This window comes from Neofelis nebulosa, chromosome 9 (genome assembly GCF_028018385.1).
Source record: "Neofelis nebulosa isolate mNeoNeb1 chromosome 9, mNeoNeb1.pri, whole genome shotgun sequence".
Taxonomy (NCBI): domain Eukaryota; kingdom Metazoa; phylum Chordata; class Mammalia; order Carnivora; family Felidae; genus Neofelis; species Neofelis nebulosa.
This window is the reverse complement of record NC_080790.1, coordinates 83,172,617-83,198,806: the sequence shown is the minus strand read 5'-3', so window position 1 is coordinate 83,198,806 and position 26,190 is coordinate 83,172,617. Positions and strand designations below refer to the sequence as shown.

Sequence of the window (26,190 nt, the reverse complement as noted above, 5' to 3'; positions counted from 1 at the left end):
ACTGTAGGAAGGACGTAATCCATAAGCTCCGATAAAGAGCAGTCCTTTAAATGGAATCAATTATCTTTATAAAAAATTTCTTCCTTATTGCTTTTTTTTTAGAGAGAGACAGGGCACAAGTGAGTGAGAGGCAGAGAGAGAGAGAGAGAGAGAGAGAGAGAGAGAGAGAGAATCCTATGAGGGGGAGAGAGAGAGAGAGAAGAGAAGCAGGGCTCACCTGTAACAGGGATCCTGTTTTTAACCTAAGCGGGGCCCATGTTCAACTGAAGAGGGGCTTGAGCTCACCCCAAGCAGGGCATGAGCTCCCCCAAAGCAGAGCATGAGCTCACCCAAAGTGGGCCTGTGCTCACCAGATGCAGGGCTCGAACTCACCAACCTTGAGATCATGACCTGAGCCAAAGTCAGATGCTTAACCGACCCAGCCACCCAGACACCTCATCTTACTGTTATCAGGCCACTGAAAACCTGTCTTGAACCACAGACCAACCTTGGTTCTCAGATGTTTACAAAGTGCTTTGCTGGAGTTTCGTCTCTCCTTTCTTTTCAGTCAAAGTGCAGCAGTGAATATACTGTTTCCCCTGGGTCAGTGGGTCCCACAGGATAACAGGGTCAGGGCTACAAGCATTACCACTCCCGGTTAATGGATGCTGTAATAAGCATTTTCAATTCAACAGCAAAACAGCAGATGCTCTATGTGCCAGGTGCCATGGTAGGTGCAGGGTTTTAAAAAAATGGATACATTTGAATTATGGTCTTCAAAAGGCTCATGGTTTACTTGGGGAGTCCGACAAGCATATACTTTTTTGTGCTCAGGAAGAGATAAGATTTTGGGGTCTGCAGGGACTTACAGAGTATAGGCAAAGGACACTCATCCAGTCTTGTGAGGGAAAGGTGCATTGCACTGAGCTGTGTCTTGAAAGACGAGTGGATGTTTCCTCCAAGAAGAGGGAACACATGAAACAATACATAGCTATAAAAAATATGTGATGGGAGGTAGGAGGACTTGCTGGAGACAAGCTGGGAATTTATTTTCTACCTCAAGAGAATTTAGTATTTTATTCAAAGTATGGTGAGAAGTGAGACAGGTACAGGAAGGGGCTGGGGACAATTGCCAAGGAAGAAGATTCTGTCCTCTAGGCCAAAGGTCCCTTAGGTTAGGTGCATACATTCCAAGAGTTACAACAAGATGATCCCCAGTGTGAGAAAAAACAAAGAAACAAAACAAACAAAAAAACCCTAATACTTAGGTTTCCACTCATTTTTATAAAAAATACAAAAGAAATTAAGCCTTATTAGTGCTTTTCACGCAGGTTTATAATAGACCCCTGCGTGGTCAGTACATGAGATGGTCCGCTTTCCTGTTACAACAGAAGGGGGTGTTTGTAACAAGGAGGGGTTGACAACAGCGTCCTCATTGGTTCACTGGCTTTTAGTTTATTGTTTGTGTTTTAGTGTATATACAGCCAGTGAAGTAGATTTATGGCTGTCATTATCTACTAACTAATCCTCACAAAATAGACACTTGTCTAAAAGTAGATTTACAAAGAAGGCATAGGTTGGAGGCCAAGGGAACAATGAGGAGTCAGCAAAGCCAGCTTTCACTGTCTCCTTTTTTTTTTTTTAATATTTTAATGCTTTTTATTTATTTTTGAGAGAGAGAGAGAGAGAGAGAGAGAGAGAGAGAGAGAGAACACAGCGGGGAAGGGGCAGAGAGAGAGGGAGACACAGAATCCGAAGCAGGCTCCAGGCTCCGAGCTGTCAGCACAGAGCCAACGTGGGGCTGGAACCCAACAACCATGAGATCATGACCTGAGCCGAAGTAGGACACTTCGGCTGAAGCGAGCCTGAGCCACCCAGACACCCTTCACCATCTGCTGATAGGAGATCTTCACCAGCCACTCTTGACAAATTAACCAACCTGATAAACGCCTGCCTTAAAAAATTAAGTTTTGAAGACAGTTTGAAATACGGACTCTTATCCACTATCACTAATGATGGACCTCAACCTAAGTGCTCTTTATACACGGAGATATTAAAGAATGACATACGACACTATCAAAACATATTTTAAAATTAGGCATCTAGAACACCAAGACAGACTTACAATTTTTCATCAATGTTAACTTCATGAAAAAGTGAATTCGGGGTGCATGGATGTTTGTATACACACACTCATATATGTGTATCTGTACATATATATGTATATGTATATGTATATGTTGCTGTTAGGAATTTCCCACACCTTGACTTGAGGGCTGTACTTTAAGGAACATTTGGACACTTTTTGTTCTATTTTGTCTCATATCACATCACCCATGTGCTTATTCTTGCCTATCTGCAGGGAGCGTAGTTGGTCCTATGCATATAATGTATATGCAAGCTTCTTCCCTCTGTTCCTTCCATTTCAGCCTTTTAATGAAGGAGTTGGTAACTGTTTAAAGACCGTATTTCCCCCTAAAACTTGAGCTCTATGGGACAAAGTGCTAGAAGTGCATTAAATATTTGTGGAAGGGAACTCAAGTTGCATAAATGGTTTTCCTCCTTTGAAAGTGTGTGGGAATTCAGCGTGTGACCTGATCATTTAGGCCACATCAGGGGACTGCCCATCAATCTCTAAGTTATCCTTAAAGTCTGAGCTGAGGTCAGTCTCTTCCCTTGTAGGTTTAAAGATAACTTTTCTCAATTCCCATCCCCACTGTGTTCCAGAGAGCTTCTGTGTCCCAGAGGGCTGTCTCACTGGAAACCTCTAGAAGCTAGTTCTTCAGCTTGCTCAGCAGTGACAATCTGCTGAGGGCAGTGGCTTCAAACAGGAGTGGCCGGAGCCCTCCCAGGTGCAATAGACCCGGCAGGACCAGCTCAGCTTCAGATCAACTATATATCAGGATCCCCTAGAGTCAAACTGTGCACTCATTCCAGCCTTGCTCTGAAATGACTCCTGACTCCCAAGATGGCCTCTTCTGAGGTGTGGACTGTGAGAAATGTTCCAGCCACCAGCCCCACACCACATGAGGCCCACTGACCTATCACCCAGGCTAGAGACTACAGCCGTCACCTTTTGTGACAATCTTCAAAACTGTAGATTGCCCACTAGAAACAAAGGAGACAGACAGCTGTCCTGCATTGCATCTCTAGAGCAGTTTTTCCTTCAAGAGGGCAAGAGGACCACAGGGAAAAGAAGAGTCATATGACCTACGTAAAAGATGGTGAAGAAAGGAGACAGGAAGGGGAAGGACTGGTGAATTTCACTCTCTCAAAGTAACAAAAGTGGAGGCAAAAGCCATCTCAGGAGCTTGAAACTCCCTTCCATTTATTATTTACGTTCTCCCCATGCCACCTTCATGACCTATCTGCTTATTTGGGGGCAACAAGAAAGGAGGATGCTACGTGGCTTAGAAGGGAGAAGCCTGAAGACAGACTGAATAAGCACCCTTATAAAAGAAGAAAGGTGGCTATCTGGGAACCTGCATAAAAGGAAATAAAGACAGAATGGGTATTTGACCTCATTTTAAGCTGGGTTGGAGTCCCAGGATCTCCATCTCCATTTCTGGGCCTTTCCTTCAATTCAACATTCATAAACACGGGGAAAAGGCTATGCTTTAGTCAGCCTTCATCGAGCTCTGGCCCTCACTAAGCTAGCCGACCTTCTTCAAACCAGGAAGTTCTTAACAATTTATCTAACTATTTATCAGAATGTGATAGTCTTACTGAAACAGTTTCACTTGGAATGATTTGAAAGCTCTTGCATTTACTCTAAGCTTGCTATGATTGATGCTGACCTATATTCCTTCAGCAGGTGCAGAGTCTTTGCTGACACATTCCCCTTAATCACTGACCTTTCCAAAACGGGAAGCCAGAAAACATTCACTTTAACTGTATCGCTTAAGTCTGGAGTCATGGAAAGAGCACTGGGTAGACTGCTGGAAGACCTAGGTTCTTAACTTGGATTTTGTGTGTGTGACCTTCAACAGGTCAGATAAACAACTCTCCTAACCTCAGCATCTTCTACTTGAAAACGAGGGGCTTTCACTTGATGGCTTTTTTGGTCCCATCAAGACTATGCTCTATAACCAAGGGCCTCACAATGACCTTACTTATAATCATATCGTAAGAATTGGGATAGTCAAACTTAAAAAAAAAAATTAAAAACAAACAAACAACAACAACAACTCCTAAGTAGAGTTCACAGGCTTAAATGTCATTTGACTAAATCAAAATTTCAGAAGGACTCACCCACCGCCCCCCGGGAATGTTCTGACTATACACTTTGCACCAGTTCCCAAGTGGTAGTACAGACTCCATACCTTTATACAGAATTGAAAAATAATATGCCGAGCACATCTCCTTTGATGTAGGCGTTCAGCATTGTAGTTGCAACAACCACCTCAATTTTCTAAGCTCTATTACAGTCAATCAGATCAGGACAACTTGACTGCCATTGGCATCCCGCTACCATCTTTCTCTGTGGGGCGGTGAGTGAGATCCACTGCTTGTTCATCTCCGGAGGCAGAGGGAGGCCTGTTGCTTCTGGAAAGTACCAGGCTGCAGGGCTAGGGCAGCCTGACCCCTAGGGCCAGCAATTGGATTTGCATTCTTTTCTACACCACACGTGCCAATTTTTTTTTTAGCAGAAAAGTAACAATTAACTTTCTGTTCTCGCAATTAAGCAGAAAGAAGTCGTTTAGCAAGAAGGCTGCTGCAGAGGAGATAATGTGAATAAGAACTGATTCTTGAATGACCGGTTCCAAGGACAGGCCCGGGAACAAGGCAGATAGTCTATACACACCCTTTGTCGAACTTGGTACATATTGCGTGTCAGGATGTTTCTCATGGATTCCACGTCTTCAGGGGAAAGCCTTTTGATTCTGTGTATCCTCTGGGCCCTGCAAACATCATTGGAGGGAAGCCAAGCGTTATTCTTGCATCTTGGCAAGAGTGCCCCAGAAGTATCAACATACGTGTGGGCATTCTAAGTTCCAGAACCCCTATTTTTACATCATTTTTTTCTATTGTTTTAGTCAATTCATGTGAAATGTCGGTACGTGTGTCATGACTTACATTTTGAAGATAAGGTTTCCTCCCTATAGCTTTTATGTGGGAATTATTCTTTTTTTTTTTTTTTTAATTTTTTTTTCAACGTTTTTTATTTATTTTTGGGACAGAGAGAGACAGAGCATGAACGGGGGAGGGGCAGAGAGAGAGGGAGACACAGAATCGGAAACAGGCTCCAGGCTCCGAGCCATCAGCCCAGAGCCTGACGCGGGGCTCGAACTCACGGATCGCGAGATCGTGACCTGGCTGAAGTCGGCCGCTTAACCGACTGCGCCACCCAGGCGCCCCTATGTGGGAATTATTCTAATTCCTTTATTTAAAAGGGGTTTAAGGGGGCGCCTGGGTGGCTCAGTCAGTTGAGCGTCCGACTTCGGCTCAGGTCATGATCTCGCGGTCCGTGAGTTCGAGCCCCGCGTCAGGCTCTGGGCTGATGGCTCAGAGCCTGGAGCCTACTTCCGATTCTGTGTCTCCCTCTCTCTCTGCCCCTCCCCCGTTCATGCTCTGTCTCTCTCTGTCTCAAAAATAAATAAATGTTAAAAAAAAATTAAAAAAAAAAAAAGGGGTTTAAGGTGGTTACAAATCTGTTATTTTTTCCTCCATATTCATTACAAAGAGATATGTTGGTTAAATACAACAGTCAACTGTTAGAATATAAATTTTTAAAAAGATACTATAAAATTAAAATCGAATGTTTTACGGTTAGAGTCCACGGCAATAAGATTACTCAGTCAAGGCTGTACTTCTCTCATTTCAAACAGGTGACAAACAGCTCATGGGCATCATCTGCACACCACGTTTTGGATATAGCTCTGATCTAAGGGAGTGTTAAAATTTTGGAATTGGCCCTTCAGAGATTTTATATTTGGTTAAAGAACAGTTGTAAGAAACTAGAATCATATTTAGGCCATTTATATTCTGAAAGCCAGGCGAGCTCTGAGACACTGGGCACTCTGTGAGACTCTAGAAGCAGTTGACCGCTCCCGGCCTCCGCATGAACAGCTCCCCAGGGCTTCCTTCACCATGAGCCCTCCCCCTGCCGCACCCCCGAAAGGATTTAAAAATCAAGTCATGTCCAGGTTATCAGTCAATGCACAATTGTCTTCTGAGGATGTCAAAGGCATGACATCGCTATGTGCGGAATTCTCATGTGACAAATATATTTGATTTCAATCATTTCAATCTCCTGGCAGGAATTTCTAAAAAATGTTTCAGCGAATAAATAATGTATGTTCACTATAGAAAGTAAGAACAAAAAAGAGAAAACTAAGGAAAATTAAATCTGTCTTTTAATACTATCCCTTCCATTAATATCTTGGTATAAAACCTTACAGACTATTGATTTCTTTTTCGTTCCTTACCGCAGCTCTTCTCAGTGCATAAGGGTGCTGAGATGCCACTATCGCCATGCAGAGGTGTTAGGATAATTGATCATGAAGATAAGTAGTTATTGGTTTCAATACAGGCCACTTTTAAAGTATTTTTTCCCAAACGTTAGTAGCAATAGAGCCATAAATAGCAAGGACATTTTGCAAGTAAGTATTTTGGTACACTTTGTAAGTACATTTTGTAAGAACATTTTAAAAGTACAATTGGTAAAATGTCTTTAAGGACTTGGATACCAGATATCACAGTATGCCAGAATTTATTTAGCAATACTATTTGTAGACTGACTAATGCCCTTTCTACAAAATCCTTGAAATCAGAGTTTCTGTATCTCAGAGCTGCAAATGTCAACACTATTGATATTCGGTTACCACCCTTGGTGATCTAAACAGTCTTATCAGGGCATTTCAACCTAACTGTTTTAAAAGTCCTTGGAATAAAATCTATTCTGATTGAGGTACACCTACACATTCCCACAATCTGAGCACATTCTTTTGTTATAATGGAAGCAATCTCTTGCCAAGCAGAAACAACAGCTAATCAAAAAGTTACATTCCTATGTTCATAATGAGATTCACAACCAACTAGGAAAAAGTCATAAGATGGTCAAATTAAATTTGAGATAGCAGGAGATCTAACTTGGCACTCTCCCCGGTTTGTAATTGCCCACTTTGGGAAAGACCAGACTTAATTAAGGTCCATTCAGATGGACCACTATCTTTCATTGACCCACACTGGGAAGTTACAGATATGAAATTATACAGAGGAATTATTAATTTAGGCAAGGGGATACCTGGAGTTTTCTACATGCCACTCATTAGCAAAATCATCCCTGAAATGATCTTATTATCAGGAAAGGTACAATCCTTAGAAAAACAGAATGTTAATAATCTCTAGATCAAATAAGTTAAATTATAAGCTGAAAGACTTGTCACTGGAACATTTATTCATTATCCATAAAGGAAATTTCCATCACCTTAAATGAAAGCCCCGTGGTAATTTCATAGCTATTGAATCAAACTGGGAAAATCTGAACCTAAGTGTATTTCAATAAAAGCTTCATAATTCTCTTAACTTTTAAGTTTATTTATTTATTTTGAGAAAGAGTGTATGTGTGCATGCAGGGGAGGGGCAGAGAGAGAGGGAGAGCAAGAATCCCAGGCAGGCTCTACGCTCAGCTTGGAGCCTGACACGGGGCTAAATCCCATGACCATGAGATCACGACGTGGGCCAAAATCAGAGTCGGACGCTCAACCAACTGAGCCACCCAGGCACCCTTCTCTTAACTTTTTTAAATCAGATGCTATAATAATGTAAAAAGAGGCTTCAGTTCTAAACACAGCAATATAGATATGAACTCGTAGATGTTCTTATTCATGCCATAAAATGAATTCGTAAAAGATCAAATATTATCCCCTGATTCATTTGTAAGAACCCATTCTCTTGTGATAGCTTTACACGTGAAATCCATGAGAAACATGCTAAGGTGACTGGAGAATGTGCCCACTGATCAACTAATGGCACCTAACTGCTCTTCTCTAGTGTGGGTTCCTTGTGTCTTTGTAGAAAGGTCACGAAGATGGCCAACATTTAGAATGAGTGAAGAGTGGCACAGAAGAGGGCCCAGCTCTGCACAACACCATGTTCCATTATGGAGGTGAAAATGGCACCATTATCGTCATCCCAGAATCTTTGGTATAAGAACGCAGAAATGCAAACCTATACCTATCAACGTGTGATCGATTCAAAAATCCTTAAACTACAATAAATTAATTTGTGTTTTTTTGCAAACGACATGTTAGAATTATTTGGGAGTTTTTAAGTATGATGTTTTGAAGTTGTACAGTTGTAGTTTGTTATGCCTATAAATGTATATACTTTAATATCTCTTTAATATTGACCACATATTTTTGAAAGCTTTGACACTTTCAAGAGGTTGAGCCTTTATCGTCTGATACTTCTAAAAGCTTACCACTCCTTGGTAAAACGAGGTGCCTTGTATTGAAGCCAACAATCCCGGTACATACTCTACCTATCCCATGGGGTTGTTGTGAGGGTCAAATAACATAGTGCACGTAAAAGTAAGGGCATTTCGTAGAGTTAACACCATCTGCACAATGCTATTGACAGCTTCTGGTGGCGGTGTTCTCCTGAAGAGTTTGCAAAGCTAAACCTCTTGTAGAACAATTGCTTCAACTTCTAAAGACACAAATGTATCTGCATTTTGTTGTTATCGTCTCATACAGAATAATAAAAAGTGAGCTGGGTACACACTTCTTTTTCCTATGATTGTACGAAGGTTTGTTTTTAAGAAATTGGCTGCTTTGATCTCAGGAGAGGAATTCCTTCTGCTTGATGTCGTCCAGATTTCTGATGAGATCAAATAAATGCGATTTAAATACAGTTTAACTTGCATTAAATATCAGTTAAAAGAATCTCCTCTCCTACCCTAGTTTACTAACTGGTTTGGGCTACAGGAGGAAAAAAAAAGTCTCTAACTTATAAGTCTCTCTTACTAATCTTGAATCAGTGTCTAAAAAATAAGTGACTCGACAGACAGGATCCCTCCCAATAAAGCTGGCTTGAAAACTGTCTTGAGGTTAGAAACAGGGGCAATTGCTTGCAACCAGTGCAGTGTAATACAGAGATTCAAAATATGGTTTAACACATGATAGATTGCATTTGAGATAAGTGCCCCTACATTCTTAGACCGAGAGCTCACATAACTAGTAAGCAAACCAACTGAGGAAGTTCCTAATGGTCTAAAGCACCTGAACTTATCCAGGCCTCCTGCAATGCATTAACTCCCATTAGAGCAAGCCAAATGCCTGGAAACCAGAGGGTCACCTCTTATACTCTCATAGCTTCCTAGATTTTATGATTATGTGTTTGTAAGGCCTTTAAAAGAAAAAAAAGTTTATTTATTTATTTTGAGAGAGAGAGTAAGCACACTCGGGGGAGGGCCAAGACGGACAGAGGACCCTACGCAAGGCTGCCAAGAGATGTCATGACCTGTGAAATCATGACCTGGGCCCAAATCAAGAATCGGACGCTTAACCAACTGAGCTACCCAGGTGGCCCAGACCTTTTTTTATTAATGCCATGACCCTGCTAGGGTATGAGCTCCATGACGTGTTTGTTTTACAGTCCCTGGCCCATAATAAGTGCCCAAGGAACAGGTTTGGGCCTAAGGTGACGCCAAAAATGTTCAGTCAAATTAGTAGGATTGAAATGCAATAATTTAGAAAACAAAGGTCAATGCAGAGAAGAAAAAAGCCACGATGAATTAAATATCAGCACTTTAAATAAAGACAGAATCAATATTCCTGATTTTTTCCTCTGCCTTAGGCTCTAACATGGCTCCGCATGACATTGCCGATAAATATTTGTTAGCTCGCTGCCGTTTTAATATCAGAAGTTTCCTTAAAGCAAGCCATGCAGTGGGCAGCACCGAAACCAACCAACCAACCACAAAAAGAGTCTCACTGAGAAATAAGGCAGAAAGCTTTCTGTTCATACCAAGATGCCCTCCAGGACGCTACTTTAGATTTTTTCCAGGCCATGGAAGAAAGGTGAGGGTGTTTCTGATTCATTAGCAAGTAAGGGATGTGAGATAACACTCAGGCATGAGTGAAAATTTTATTGCTACCTGTTCTTCACCTGCTTTTCAAACATGAAGATACAGTTGAAGCTCACGATCAAGTGACTTTACCTACAGAAGATGACAGAATGCAGGTGTTCCTTATCTTAAATATGTTGTGAGTAGTTTGCTCAATTCATAAACTGCTTCTTGGAAGAAACCTGGAGATCCTTGACGGGGTGGGGGAGGGTGGTAAATTTAAGTAGCCCACCAACCACCACACCTCCGGCTTCCACCACTCATCCCTGAATCCCAGCTAGCGTCACAAGGTGCTGACCAGGTCTCTCCTCATACGAGGATGGAAGAGAAATGACTTATGGGAGAAATGCATATAATTTTTACTATAGGATTAGCAGAATCAAAAGAACAGCGGCTAAAGGGTAGCAATTAATCAAAAAGAGAAAGAAAGAGTCTTGTAAACCATGCCATAATTCTGTAAATTCACTTGCCCCTCCTTCCCAAAGAAAGGTGTCATACAACTGTTGCACACAACTTTTGCTAGAAAGTACTTTTCAAAAACTGGGTGACATAGGTTGAGCGTGGGCCAGACTACAAGCTGCCAAGACTCAGGTCATCCTTTTTTCACAATTCCTTTCTTTCAGTTTCTGCCTCTCTGATCCTAGTGTTATCTCTCAGCTGAACAATGAACGTGTGCCCTTGGAATTCTGGCATGTAAAGTCCAGATCAAAGGGCATATAGAACTTACTGGCACGGTACAGAAAAGGCTGCAGTACTGAGGATCCCAGTTTCTACCATCTCAATAGCTTGCTTCATTTCCAGCTTCTTGTACAAAGAGACAATGCTTGATTTGGGCTGGTTCTTTCGGATTAGGATTTTCCGTAAATATCTGTGATCAAACTTCTTAAACCTAAAAACAAAGACCAACAGTTTGACAATCTTTGATCTCTGTATGTGCTATGGAAGTATATATTTTTCTTAAAACAGACTAACTGTATTCTGAACACAAGGACAGTGCTGAGAATTCAGTCTCTGGACACATTAAAAAAATCATAGAATATGTATATATATATATATAATTTTTTTTTTTAAGTAAAGGAAGAATAGCCTACTGGCCTGAATACATTGAAAATCAACTAAACAAAAGGAGGGGACAAGCTGCAATCAGGGCAGAAAAGGATGCATAAGTGGGGAGCGGGGGAGGCCCAGCCCAGCCCAGCTCCAATTGTAAAAGAAGAAATGAGGGGTTGAGGCTTTTGAACAAATGTTTCATTCTAATAGCCTCCTGACAGTGGCAGCTGCTCTTACAGTAATACTGGCCTATTCAGCCAGAACCCAATAAATTTAAATGGCCCGGTAGTTACAGTAGTTTTGCCCATTATGCTGCAGATCATTTTGAATCCTGACAATTAAGGAGGGGCTGGGGGGAGACCCCACATCTATCCTGACAGTCTGAATGATGGAGAATCTGAATAGGCTAGGCGCTGATGGCCGCCGACTGTTGTAGCAAACCTCTGGCTGGCCCATTAGACTGAGCTGCACGTATGCATATGGTGCCTTCAGAGTTGGCCATTTGTTTGGGGTAGACATTGTCAACACTTCCAATCATTTTACATTCAAAGAGTAATTTGTCTGCCTGCTTTATTTTCTGGAAGGGAACATAACTCCCTGAGCTGCCGGCTTATTATCTGGTGATTGGTTTCCTGGCCTGTGAGGCGGATGGATGCTTTATCACTCAAGTCTCCTCCGGGTTACAGGCTGTGATACCTTATGATCTGTGTTTAGCTCGTGCCTGCTCTTGCTCCAAATGGGTCAAACCCTCAGCCTTCTTGTTTTCTCTCTTTCTTCACAAGAGGCTGTTGTTCCTATTTATTGCTCAATCTACCGACATCGCTCCCCACCCATCAGGACTTCTCTGACACTCTTCACACTGCGCTCACCTTGACTACTGTTCAATGCTAGTTGGTGCTGTTGCCCTTGCCTTACTTGCCCCATGGCTTCTCCTGATGTGCTGCGGGGTCATTTCCTCTGTGCCTTCCACTTCCTGATTCACACATGCTTCCCTTCCAGCCTCCCTAGAGACTTCTTCCAAATCTCCTCCTCTTCCTTACCTGCCCCAGAGGAACGGAAACTTCTCAGAGTCCTGTCCTCAGCTTCCCCTCTTCACACCCATGTTGTTACCTCACCTAGCTATTATTTAATTAAACATTCTTCTATAGTCTATGCATCTAACCATGGCATTGTTAGTCCCCTAGACTCGCTATCTGGAAATCTGAAAGTCATTCTTATTGCCTCTTTCCTAGCCCTCCTGGTTATATCCAGAGCCAGTCACCATTTCCACCTCAGAAATATTTCAGTGCTATTTCTGCTAATTCCTCATCCTTATGATTCTGAAAGCTCTATGGTTCATTGAAATCAGAAGAGGTCCTAAAGCCAGACCTGAATTCAATCAAGGTTCCACTGTAGAATAGGTTAGTTGATCTCTTGGAGTTGGTTTCTTTATCTTCAAGGAGAAAAATAGTGCTAACGCAGGAGATTCAGGATGTCAGGTAAGATACCATATATGAAACAGATAGCACAGTACCTGAGGCTTATTTTATGCTTGCAAGATGAAACTCTTAGACATCCATGTGAACATCCCTTACAGGTCTCCTTCCCCACAGTATCTGTTTCAAACCCAGCTTCCATATCTCTGTTGTTGTTTGCCTCCCCAAAGCCAAGTATGGTCATGTTATTCTCGTATTTAAAAGCCTTTTGAGGGGCGCCTGGGTGGCTCAGTCGGTTAAGCGGCCGACTTCGGCTCAGGTCATGATCTCGTGGTCCGTGAGTTCGAGCCCCGCATCGGGCTCTGTGCTGACCACTCAGAGCCTGGAGCCTGTTTCGGATTCTGTGTCTCCCTCTCTCTCTGACCCTCCCCCGTTCATGCTCGCTCTCTCTCTGTCTCAAAAATAAATAAACGTTAAAATAAATAAATAAATAAAAGCCTTTTGATCTATTAAAGGTCAAATAGAATTTTATAGGATTAATGGCTCTCTAGGACTCCTTAGCATTGTGCCACAGAAGCGTATCTCTGTCTTTCCAAGCTCTTGTCTTACCATGTTCCTTTCTCGGACTGTGTCCAAACCATGCTATGCTCTTTGTTGCCTTCACATTTGGAAATACTCTGCTGTTACTGCTATTGCTTGGCATTTTTTCCATTCTTCTTTGCCTGTAGAACACCTCATTTATTTTCAAAATGCACTCTTGTTTCTGTATTATAGCAGTTCTGTGCATTTACCTCCGTTATAGTGTTTCTTATACAGATCATCAGTATTTGTTGGAGCTCTTTCTCTCTTTGTTCCCCCAGGATCCTGTCTACCAAATTGTGAGGATCTTGAGTGCATTGGGTGCATCTTACTGCTCTCAATATCTGCCTTGGTGTCTAGAAAATTTGGTACTGATTTGGCTAAATAGAATAATATTAAATGATTTTTCACTGGAAGAACTATAGGATTTAAACTTAAAAAATCCATGACCTAGGTTCTAGATTGGTGAACATTCCCATAACTTAAGTTCTATTTTAACACTAGGAGGACTGCTAAAACTATAGTTTTTATCTCATAAAGAAAGCCCACTCAGAATGCAAACTGGTGCAGCCACTGTGGAAAACAGCATGGAGGTTCCTTTAAAAGTTAAAAATAGAACTATGCTCTGATGGCAGAATTGCACTAAATAACCCCCAAAACACAAAAACACGAATTCAAAGGGATACATGCACCCCGGTTTATAGCAGCATTATTTGCAATAGTCAAACTATAGAAGCAGCCCCACTGTCTATCGAATGATGAATGGATAAAGAAGATGTGGCATATATACGTGTATATATAATGGAATATTCGTCAGCCATAAAAAAGAAAGAAACCTTTCCATTTGAAACAACATCGATGGAGCTAGAGAGTATAATGCTAAGCGAAATAAAAAAGAGAAAGACAAATATCCTATGATTTCACTCATATGTGGAATTTAAGAAACAAAACAAATGAGCAAAGGAAAAAAAGAGAAAGAGAGACAAACCAAGAGACTCTTAACTATAGAGAACTAACAGATGGTTACCAGAGGGGTGGGGGTGGGGGGGATGGGCGAAATTGGTGATGGTCATTAAAGAGTATACTTGTTGTGATGAGCACAGGGTATTATTGTATGGAAGTGTTGAAATCACTATATTGTGCACCTGAAACTAATAATAACACTGTATGCTAACTAACTGGAATTAAAATTAAAAAGTAGATTAACCATACACACACACACACACACACACACACACAATAAATAAATAAATAAATAAATAAATAAATAAATAAAATGTAAAAAGCCCACCCATAAGCTCCCAGTTTCTCATGTAGGTGCCACTACTCCTTGACAGCCAGAATTTTCAAGATCTCGTTTCTCTTGGAATCACCAACATTAATATGTTGGCAATCTCTAGAAAGAAGACATCTACCATTCGGTTAATTCAACTACTACTAACTCCTACGTTTGCTAAATAGCTATGTTTAACTTATAAACTCTTATCTTCCTTATCCTGAGTGAAATTCTCCTCGGGGCCACAGAAGAAATACGCTGTAGACTAAATCCAGGGAGAGAATGTGTTCTGAAATGTGAGATGGTGGCAGAGGAGAGGGACATTTAACATTCTTACAGAATCATATGTGGAAAGGACCCTTGAAGGTCTTCCTCCACAACCTCCCTCCCCAGGGGAGGACTCTCCTTCCCAGGATCCTGACGATTCACCAAACTCTCTTTATAGCCTTATGAAGTCATGGTTGAGCTTCTCTTCTCACTGGGGAACTTCTTGTTTTAAACTTAGATTCAACTTGTCTCCTTTCAATCTGAAAGTTGTTCTCTAGTCTAGTTCTGACGCAGCCTCGGCTAAGTCAGCAGCCCCTTCCCCCTGAGTGCTCTCCTTTTTACAGGCTGGGCATTCCCAGCGCTCCCACCTGCCCCTTCCGTGCCACGGCTCCCAGGCCCTTCATATTCTTGGTCCCGTTCCTCTGGATTCTTTCTAGTCAACTGCTCAGTTTTCAGTGTAACGTTTTGAGGTTCCCCAGGCCACAAATAATCCTTCCTAAGTCAGCGAAACTGTCGGCCTCCTTACTTGTCTCTCACTTGGTAGTGGCTCCAGTGCCCACACACATCTTCAATTCCAGCTTTCAGGTGATCCATCAGCTGCCAAGCCAAATACAGGAAAATGATTGCTAGTGAAACGTTAACCCTAAAAGACACACAAGGAAAGCTAATACACTTCGGAAAACAAAGGAGGCTTTAATTTCCTGGAGTGTAGCCTCTTTTCTATCACCCCATTCATGTAACTGAAACTTATAGTGCCTTCCATCATAATTCAACTGAGTTTCAGGATTCACAGATCCCGTCGATAAGCTCCTTAATAATGTGCCTAACTTTCAATGAAAACAGGATACCTGCTATTTGCTTTGAATAATATTTTTCTAGAATGATTTAGAAAATGTCTCATTACTGAAATCACATGAATGTCATAACTAATTGTTCCTTTTAATTTCACCGCATTGTCAGTATCCAACTTATAGTTTCTGAAAATATAATTCTACAGATATCCTATAATAATAAAAAAAATAATAATAATATATAACAACAAAATTTATCTATCTGCCTCATCTTTACCTGGTTATTTTGTCTCAGTATTTATATTTCACCATGCAAGCCAATTGTACTAAATTTGCTTTACCCAAATTGCTTATAGGAATTTCATAAAAAAACAATAATCTCTTCAAAACTTATGAATTAGTCTTTATAATTTAAATTTGCAATCAATGAAATTTATGCTGACTTCTAAAATTTGTTTTGCAAAGTACATTAAAATACTAAATTAATTCTGAAATACTTAATTGATGTATTCTCAACCAATAATTGTAACTTTATTTGAGAAAAAATAAGAAAAGAGGGAATATCTATGTTCTATTGTCTTAGGTATACTATTTAATTTCTAAAAATAATGAACAGAGGGGATAAAGACAGAAACAAAAATCCTCAATCAAGTTAAATCATTTCTTATTTTAAAACACTCACTCCCTATCCCTTCTGTCGAGTATTTTCAAATGGTCTTGAAAATTTTGGGTTTAGATTTGGATGACTTTGGCCATAAAATTCAGGGCTGATTTTGAAAGGCTTCATCAGTTTCTCCAGCATTAGAACCATGAACTTTCAGGGATAAAAGAAACCTAAAGATTATCTGGGTCAATAATCCCCTAAAAGCCTGAATCTCCTATGCCAAGCATTCCCAGTCATTGTTTGTACACATCCATTTCACCTTTGGGTACGCCATAGCTATTTCCAGAATGCTCTTCATTAACTGAGCTGAAGTCTCTTTCCTTCTGTCTTCCATGTATTCGCTCTCATTTTTATTCCCTGGAGCCATACAAAATGGCATGCCTCCAACAGTGTGTTGAATTTAAACCAACAGGTAGAAGCCGTGCCCAACTTCATTTTCATCTTTGTCAGGGTTGAATGTTTTCACTGAAAACTGCCACTAGGCTGTTCCTGCAGAAGTAGTAGAAGCCTTTACCCTTTCGTAATTAAAAATTCCGAAAGAGCAGAGGATCCCATATTCCATTGGAACAATTATTTCAGAAGTACATAGGACAATTCATAATATTAGTCACCATGATAGTTTTTTGAGGTGTCACTTTGGCAAGGCTTGTCCCCAAGTATTATTAACAGTAATCTAGATGTTGGTGTAAGAATATTTAGTAGATATGATTAAAGTCCATAATCAGTTATCTAAAAGTGAGGAAAACTATCCTAGATGATCTGGGTGGGTCTAATTTGCTCAGTTATAAGGCCTGAAGAGTAGAGCCGAAGCTTCTCCGATAAAGAACACTCACAACTGCATAGCAGTTGTGGCTCATGCCTGAGAGTTCTGGTCTACCCTCCTTAAAGGCTTGTCCTACAGATTCTGGACTTGCTTAGTGAACCAATTCCTTACAACAAAGCTCTTAACATCTATATCTATATCTATATCTATATCTATATCTATATCTATATCTATGTATATGTGTATGTATATTGATATCTATATCTATATAATCTATCTATATCTACATCTATATGTATGTGTATATGTATATGTATATGTATATGTATATGTATATCTATATCTATATCTATATCTATATCTATCTCCTACTGGTTTTGCTTCCCTGTTGAACCCGGACAGAAACACTGCTAACTTGGACGAAAAGGGACAGAGAAAAGACAAAATGAAAGGGGATGGTTGGACCCCAACATTCTGCAGGCAAGAAACAAGCTGATCAAAGGAATGAGCTAAAAACATAGGCTATAGGTTATAGGGTGGAAGCTGAGAACCCAAAGAGTAGAACGCAGATTGGACTTCTAATCTGGTGGAACAGAGGTTGTTCCTAGCCCTTGAAACCAAGTGGACTTAGAAATTTGGATATGAATCCTTTTTCCCTTTAATTTCCCCTTTTTGTTGAAAAGGAATATCTATAACCATTACCCTGTGAGTGCTCAACCAGTGTATTTTGGGAGCAGACAACTTGTTTCTCGAGTTCCACAGGTTTGGCATTAAAGAGGAGCTGTGCTTCCGGATGGATTATACCCAGAGGCTCACTCCTCTTCCCTCATTTAGACGACTGGGATGCTGAGATTTGGGGCTTTTGAACTGATAAAATTTAGATGAGATTGTGGCCTTTGAGTTGACACTATAATGGGTTGAGACTTTGGGGATGTCAGGATAGAGCTCATGTATTTTGCATGTGGAATAGATGTGAATCTTTGAGGGGCAGCAGATGTGATAGGCAGAATAATGGTTCCCAAAGATGTCCATGTTCTAATCCCCAGAACCTGTGAGTATGTTAGTTTATATGCAAAGAAAAATCAAGATAGTAGGTGGATTAAGGGTTGCTAACCTTAAGATAGAAAGAATATCCTAAATTATCCACATGGGCCTAATATAATCATAAAGGTCTTTAATGTGGGCATGGAAGGCAGAAAAGTCAGTATCAGAGTGATGCAGCATGAGAAAAGACCTGACCGGCCATTGCTAGCTTTGAAGATGGAAGGAGTCCACGAACCAAGGAATGCTAGAAGCCTCTAGAAGCTGGAAGATGCAAGAAAACAGATTCTTGCCTAGGACCTCCAGAAAGACATGCAGCCCTGCAACATCTTGATTTTAGCCTACTGAGACCATTTTGAACTTGTGATCTCCAGAACTATAAGATAATAACTTTGTGGGGTTTTTTTAAGCCACCAAATTTATGGTAATTTCCTACAGCAGCAATCAGAAACTAGCACAAGCAAGGAAAGAGGCTATGTTCAGTGACATGGACACAACACTGCACCAAAGCTCTAGATTACTCCTACCAGTGGCAAAGGAAAACATCCTATTAAGTTGCTAATTATGATAGAAAACTTACACGAATATGAAGCTCTTCGTTGATGGATTCTTTTTTATTGGTCTTTTTAACATCCAGGTACCTGACCAGTGGCCCAATTGTAATTCCCTAGATCACAAATGGCAAAATAAACAATATTATTGTAGTGAAGATTCTCATTAAAGAGAGCAAATCTATTAGCAAAACTATTAGAGCTTCTACTGTTCATATCTTTGTTTTGTACTACCTGCTACTAGATAAATGCTCTACTGTTTACTTTAATTCTTATTTAATTAGTTCTGATTTAATTTTTTTCAATGAAGCAATGAAAAAAAGCAATGAAAATGGACATTGCTTTAAAACAGGAATTTAGTGCCATCCCTTAAAATAACTTCTCGCTAGTTTACTCCAGAGATATCTCCACCTAAAACAAAAACTTGTACTATCTAGTACTAATTGGAATCTTGTTTTCAGCAAAACACAGTAGAACGACTATCATTTGCCCGTTACCCAGGAATATTTTGATTAATATGTTTTATTGATTAAAAAGAAACATATTTTAGAGGTTAAAAGATGAACAAACATGATCTAGAAATATTTAAGAATTTAGCTGGAGTAATTGAGCACATGTTGAAAAATTAGAGTGTCCCTTTTTTGGGACACTATACTATTACTATACTAATTTAATGCATAATCCTGAAAGAATCTACTTATTTCAAATATGAAAGAAGTCTACCAACCTGAATAAATACAGTAAAATATATAACTACAAGAGTAGCAGTGACAAACATTTTCTTCCTAGGAAAAAGAGACAGAGGCAGCAAAAATGCAAGTGAAAAACTTCCAGCTCCTCGGACACCACTGTAGAAAATTATGCACTGGTCCTTGATGGAGAAGGGGAAAGTCCGAAACTGGTTACTGACATAGAAGAGAGCAAATACGCCTAGAAAGGGAGAAATATATATTAGAGCAGAAGGTTATGAATACATAGATATTCAGTACTAGGGAACCCAAGTCGTGCGCGTGCACCCAAGGCAACCTAATTCCATCATACCCATGACTGTCCATCCCAAACAGAATATCTTACAAAAGTTTTCACTTTTTGAGTAGTTGTGAACAATAGTGCTTCAGATTGTTACTTTCCTACCTTGTGTGTGTGTGTGTGTGTGTGTGTGTGTGTGTAACGAAATAAAATCTTGATACTTTCTCATATAGGAAATATGATATATTTTCTAATCTATACTCATAGCTTTTGCTCTGCCTTTCAAAACTAGGTAAAGCAAGGGTATTGCTTTGGGGACAGAAACATTTTTATCATCTCGTGTTCTCAATGCGCAACCAAAGGAGGTGTATAATTTTAAACATAAGAGGACTCTCTTAGTGATTGTGGTCTCTTCCGGGGTAAGCAAAACTTTCGTGGTTGGTTTGGTTCTTCCTGAGGTTCAGTGCAAACAAGAAAGCTGGCAAGGGCTTAAAGGGGGGGTTCTTACTGTCATTAAGTGGAAGGTGGAGGATGGCAGAGCTTGTTTAAAACACAGAGGTGTTTTCTACCACACTGACTTTCCATCCCCTTGTGGCCACGTGTCCTAGCTTACCACCGACACAGTGCTTCCTGGTGGGAAAGGTCCCTTCACTAAAGCTCTGGCTAAAGAGGAGGTTTTACTGTGGACCAAAGCTCTCGGTATCCTCCCATGACTTCTAAGCACACATGTCTCACAGCAAGCAAAACTTTTTGAATTTTTTAAAAAAATTCATTTATTATTTGAGAGAGAGAATGAGCAGGGGAAGGGCTGGGGGGGGGGGCGGGCAGGGGCGAAGGGGAGAGAGAGAATCCCAAGCAGCCTCCTTGCTGTCAGCATGGAGCCCAACAGGGGCTCAATCTCACGAACCCTGAGATCATGACCAGAGCCGAAATCAAGAGTCAGACGCTTAAGTGACTGAGCCACCCAGGTGCCCCACAGCAAGCAACCTGTGATACCCAGCACATGGACAGTGTGAGAGACAATAGAATTTAACATCTTTCACTGTGTTTTGTTTGTCCGGGCTCCTCCACAGACTTACTAGTCATGTGACCTTGGCTAAGGTTCTTATCTTTTGATGTGCTGAGTCTCTTTATCTGCTCAATGGAGGTAATGGTAGTATTCCTCTCAGAAGATAGATGGAAGATTTAGATAAATTTACTATCTATAAACCATAGAAAACAGGGACTTACAATGTTATAAGCCTTCCTGAGTGTGAACTACTATTAGCCACAAGGAGTCAGGCTGGGATGCTGGGAGGGGGAACTAGGTTCTGACAGCTGGCTTTGTCCCTCACTATGTCATGGCCAAGTCAGCCATTCTCTCGATGACTCTTCCACCAGCTAGAACATGAAGGAATTGTGTTGGATTGTCACCAAAGGCCAACAATATTGAGGTATCCATGATATTAACACTCTCTCAGATGGTTTATATTCCTGTAGGCTGGGCTGAAGCTTGGTGGTGTTACTTCTCTTGACATTAGAGAGTGTTAGAGTACTAGAACAGAAGGGAACTCAAGAAATTTGTTCATGCCTACCATTTTGTGGCTGAGGAGGAAGATTTGGAGCAGTTAAATGTCCATCCAAGGTCAGATAGCTGGTTAGTAACAGTGCCATGATTTGATTTGAAATTATAAGTTTACCTAATTACATAACATAGTTTTCTTAATTCTTTCTCCCCTGGCACCCTAACAGGCATATATATTCAGAGTAAGTTTTATGACTATTTTAATATTTCTGCATTCTTGTTATTCTTTCCTAGATTCTAAAACCCACTTGGGATTAATTTAAAATTGATATGTTCAAGGTAAGTTCTCAGTCATTTCCCATAATTTATCTTTCATTATAATTGGTTTAAAATGTTAGTCAAAGTCAATTAAGAAAATGCTTCAAATCCTGGTCAAAATCATTTTAAAATCAAACTGATTCTAATCAAAAGGCAGCACATATAATGTGGTCCCGTACTTAATGTTCTTGCTAGCCCCAGAAACATGAATGTTCAAGGTAAATAAGTAGCCTTTGGACAAGATATCTCATTTTGGGGGGCACCTGGGTGGCTCAGTTGGTTAAGCATCTCATTTTGGCTCAGGTCATTATCTCACGGGTGGTGAGTTCGAGCCCCACATCAGGCTCCACACTGACAGCACAGAGACTGCTTGGGATTCTCTCCCTCCCCCTTTTTCTCTGCCTCTCCCCACTCATGCTTTCTTTCTCTCTCAAAATAAATAAATAAACTTAAAAAAAAAAGATATCGGGGCGCCTGGGTGGCGCAGTCGGTTAAGCGTCCGACTTCAGCCAGGTCACGATCTCGCGGTCCGGTCCGTGAGTTCGAGCCCCGCGTCAGGCTCTGGGCTGATGGCTCGGAGCCTGGAGCCTGTTTCCGATTCTGTGTCTCCCTCTCTCTCTGCCCCTCCCCCGTTCATGCTCTGTCTCTCTCTGTCCCAAAAATAAATAAAAAAAAAAACGTTGAAAAAAAAAAAAAAAGATATCTCATTTTTTAAAATTAGGCATATTTCATAGGGGTGATGCCAGTTACATGATAGAGTTGCCTGCATTAGTTAAAGTAAGTACTTTTAAAAATACAGATCTACTTTCTGATCCTTGCGTTTTTCTACATCAAACACAACCTTCAACCAAAACCACCTGTATTATTTAGGGGAATGTTTCCTAACAGTACTGCCTTCCATAAAATACACTTAGTGAGATCTCACTTTTCCTGTAATAAAAGTGTAAATGCTCACAGTTTATAATCTATATCTGATTGAAGGTGCAAGAGGGGAAAATTGACAAAGCAGTGAAGAGCAAGGGAGAAATTCATTGAGTTATATTTAAACGTGTAGATGCGAAAGTTCTCTCCTCAAATAAGCAAGAAAAACAAACTTCTTGCTCCAGCCTTGCTGCAGTGCACAACCTTATCAGCCACTAATTGCTCTAAACTGACTGAGGGAGCAAACAGACACCATTCCAGGTCCCTACAAGGTGCCTATACTCCCTTAACCAGTAAAACCAGTTCGCTTCACCTCACTCCTTAGGCCATTACACTGCATAAAGGAAGAAGAGAAATAAACAAAAAGCAGCAGGCAGGAGCCCCTTGGGGGCCCTACTGCCTCTTACTAATGGCTCTCCAGATCTGGCAGAAGACCAGGGTGAAACAGATGAAGGCCCAGTTCCATTCGTGGTTCTTTCCAACGGTGGATACGCCCATGAAGATGAAGATCAGGGTCTCGCTGACGCTGCTCAGCATCTTCATGAAATACTTGATGGTCGTGTAGGACGTCTGAGACACGTTTTCCTCTACATACTTCTTCATTGTTACCGCGCAGGCAGTGATCCTGCAGAAGGAGCAGAGTCTTAGGAGCAGCCAGAAGATTTTGCCCCTCCACGCATAACTCCCTATTGGTAATGCCACAGATACACTCTTCCCATTTTTACCCAGAGAAAGCATCTTCTCCATTCCCCTTTCTGGGTGCATTTTCCCCATGGGGTTTTCTTTCTTACTCTTCTCCCTCCCCAAGGGGCTTGCACAAGTGGAGGGTGTTGGGGAAGGTGGGCGTGGCACGACTTCCTCACAAGAACACGGCATCAACCATGCACCAACCCGAAGCAGAACTGTTTCTGGTATAAGAAATGATCCAGTGAGGCTCTCGTTTCCCCCACCTGAGCAACGTTTCTTACAAGAATTTAATGAGAAATTTTTCATTTAAAATGTTTTTGTTCTAGAGCCACTAAGAAGTCCGGGGTGGGCGGCAGTTGGGGGCGGGAGAGGAGATACAACTTTGCCTTGTCTAAGTAGTAGGTGAGACAATAGTGAATCTAGATTTTACACTATTATATTTAATTAAAATAGATATTTCTATACAATAAAATTAAATATTTCTGCCTGAGTAGCTGGGTATGAGAATAATGCCATAGAGAAAACAACATGACCAGATATGGCGAGCCAAGTTAAGAAGCCTCATTCCGAGATCTATGGAAGGATAAACATTTACAAATATTTTCATTAGGAAAAAGAAATCTGGACTTCTGGTCTTATCCCATCTACCTAGTTTCATTCCACACTGATAAGTCCTGGAGCTGTGGTGTGATTTAAGGGAAATAGCAGAAGGCAGAGCTCAGGAATGACAGTCCTTCATGGCATGCTTCCCTCTACCCTTTAAAATAATGAATTTTTCGGGGCGCCTGGGTGGCGCAGTCGGTTAAGCGTCCGACTTCAGCCAGGTCACGATCTCGCAGTCCGTGAGTTCGAGCCCCGCGTCAGGCTCTGGGCTGATGGCTCAGAGCCTGGAGCCTGTTTCCGCTTCTGTGCCTCCCTCTCTCTCTGCCCCTCCCCCGTTCATGCTCTGTCTCTCTCTGTCCCAAAAATAAATAAAAAACGTTGATAAAATAATGAATTTTTCAAGGAAAAACAAAAAAGAACTATTGAAATAAGACTTTAACCTTGAACTTCTAGTTCTTCCCTGGATCAGCTCTTCTGAGCCTTTGAAATTGACCTTATAATTGCCATGCTCTGCTATGCTAAGGTAATTCAGGAAAAGAGCAAGTACAAATGCTCAGAGAACATATTTGTTTGGCAAAGGACCTGAATCCGATTGTACAAAAGCTAAAAAAGCCTGAATCCAGCAATACCTTTAAGGATTGGTGCCCAAAGCCCTGCCTTTTCAGATGCAAGTGCACACAATGTGGTCCCAAATTCTCTTTTATTGCTGTGAGAGTTGGTCCTTGGTTTATACTCACGCCAGGATGCCAGAGAGGTAGAGTGTCTCAGCGGCTAAGTAAGACAGGTAGCTGAACATGAAGACGATGAGTGGTTCGATTGCAGATATATTCTGAGTGAAACGTGTGATGAACGCAGAAATGAACCCAAAAATGACGCCAAAAAAGACTCCCCCAACCCCCACAATAACGAATCGGGCACATCCAGCCAAAATGTCGACAGGCTCAATGTCTTCAAATTTATGCATCTTTGTGAAGGCAATTAATATATTGTATAAGACCTAGGCAAAAAGAAAATTAAAGAAAAGAAACAAATTAGAAATGAGAAATACTTGACACAGATTCTTAACTTCGTGTCTACTTAAATAACACATAGCAATGAGTTACACAGCCATGAATATCAACAGGGCTAAAATCTAACTTTTAAATGTATTCCAAATAATTTAAATGTATTCGGTGACACTGGATAATTGTCTAACACAGCTTTCAATCACTGAACACCCACTCTGTGCCAGTCTCTTCGCTCAACACTCTGTGTCAGTTACCAGTTTATTCCCTCCCCGCTCAGAGGGCACCTTTCTATACGGGCTCTGTTACAAACAATGGAATTCCTTCAGCAAAATTTCTTTCTCCTTTCAAGAGAGCACCATGTCACAGGTTTCTCATAGAGGGCGCTGAAGGGACCCTGCGGAAGGTAAGAGTTTCCAGCAACTTCCGGTGGGAGGGGCAAGAGTCAGCCATGTGACTGGGAGGACTTCCTGTGGGTCCTGTCCGGGCCAAAGGGCATGGAAGCGGTTCCTCTGTCATCTTACACCGCTCGCTGAAGACAATCTGGCATGGCCCTCCTGCGGCATGGCTGTGGTCACGGGTCCTTGTGAGCAGCCCTCTGTAAACCCTCTCCTGGACCCCTGTCCGCACAGCCTGCTCCTCTGACCTCCCTGTGCCCCGGCCTGAGCCCAGTTTGCACTGCATGCCGTGCGCCACCCACTGCTGATGCCTGCTCCCTGCCTGCCCTCCTGATGGTGACTTGTTGTTTGCCCAGCAGCTCCATACCACCTCCTCTGGAGAAACCAGCCAGCTTCTCTGCTGCCCAGTGGCCCATCCACACCTTCCCCGGTGAGAACTGAACCCCTTCCGAGTCTGTCCTTCTTTAGGGGAGCCATCCCTCAGTCCTAGCATGCCAGGGAGCATCCCCTTATATCTTACAGCTATTTCTTTATTAGCGTTAACATGTTGATATTAAAATCTCTGTTTAACCTACTGTGTGGTTTCTATTTCTCAGTCGGGCCTCACCTGCTACACTTTCCGTACATGGCGTCTCACTGAATCCTCCAAAGGACTTGAGCCCCCATGTGATACACGCTTCCAATTTGCCTGTTAGGTCTCTACTCACGTCAACACTTATTTGAAATTACAGTGATCTAGGGATCACTAATTCATGTACTTGACAGCCCAGAAGTTAGACTGAGCTTCTGAAAAGAGGCAGCTGCCACACAGTTAATGAGACACACAGAACAGGTAAAGTAAGATCTCTGCAGAAAACGAAGGCCTTTGAGACTATCAGGCCCTGAAGAGTCCTGATAAACCATAGCACCTACCTATACTAGAAAAAAAAAAAAAAAAAAAAAAAAAAAATATATATATATATATATATATATATATATATATGTATATCAGAGCAGGAGCAGAAGCTATAACTCAAGGAAACAGGGTCAGTGATTATATTCTGTGTGCAGAATCACAGGAGTGGGCAGTCCCTCCGTCTATATCCCATTCATTTCCCCAGCTCACACTCTGTTCTCGCCTGACTTCTGGAATGATCCCCCACTCTGCAAATTGCAAGACTTGCCCAAGCCTGTGCCTTCCACTTCACTCTGACCTGTCCATTCCCCCAATTGGTCTTGGTCTGTCCTTACTGAAACACTCAGTGTCCTTCAAGGTTCCCCGACAGCTTTTGTATTCTGGCTTTGGCTTCACCCACAGGGCTTACCAGAACTCCTGGCTGCTTTGTGTACACGCTGACC

General features: G+C 41.4%; 1 protein-coding gene across 1 annotated transcript in view; it reads right to left on the bottom strand.

Moving 5' to 3' along the window:
• The window catches only part of SLC9A4 (solute carrier family 9 member A4), a 70,534-nt gene that overhangs the window by 14,577 nt on the left and 29,767 nt on the right, over positions 1–26,190 (bottom strand). Inside the window, exons 3-9 of the mRNA XM_058684569.1 lie at positions 24,188–24,447; positions 22,568–22,785; positions 19,176–19,378; positions 18,478–18,564; positions 15,165–15,235; positions 10,779–10,940; positions 4,784–4,880 (exon numbers count right to left, since the gene is read on the bottom strand). Of these exons, the coding sequence (XP_058540552.1) occupies positions 4,784–4,880; positions 10,779–10,940; positions 15,165–15,235; positions 18,478–18,564; positions 19,176–19,378; positions 22,568–22,785; positions 24,188–24,447 (1,098 nt within the window). The remainder of the gene's footprint in view (positions 1–4,783; positions 4,881–10,778; positions 10,941–15,164; positions 15,236–18,477; positions 18,565–19,175; positions 19,379–22,567; positions 22,786–24,187; positions 24,448–26,190) is intronic.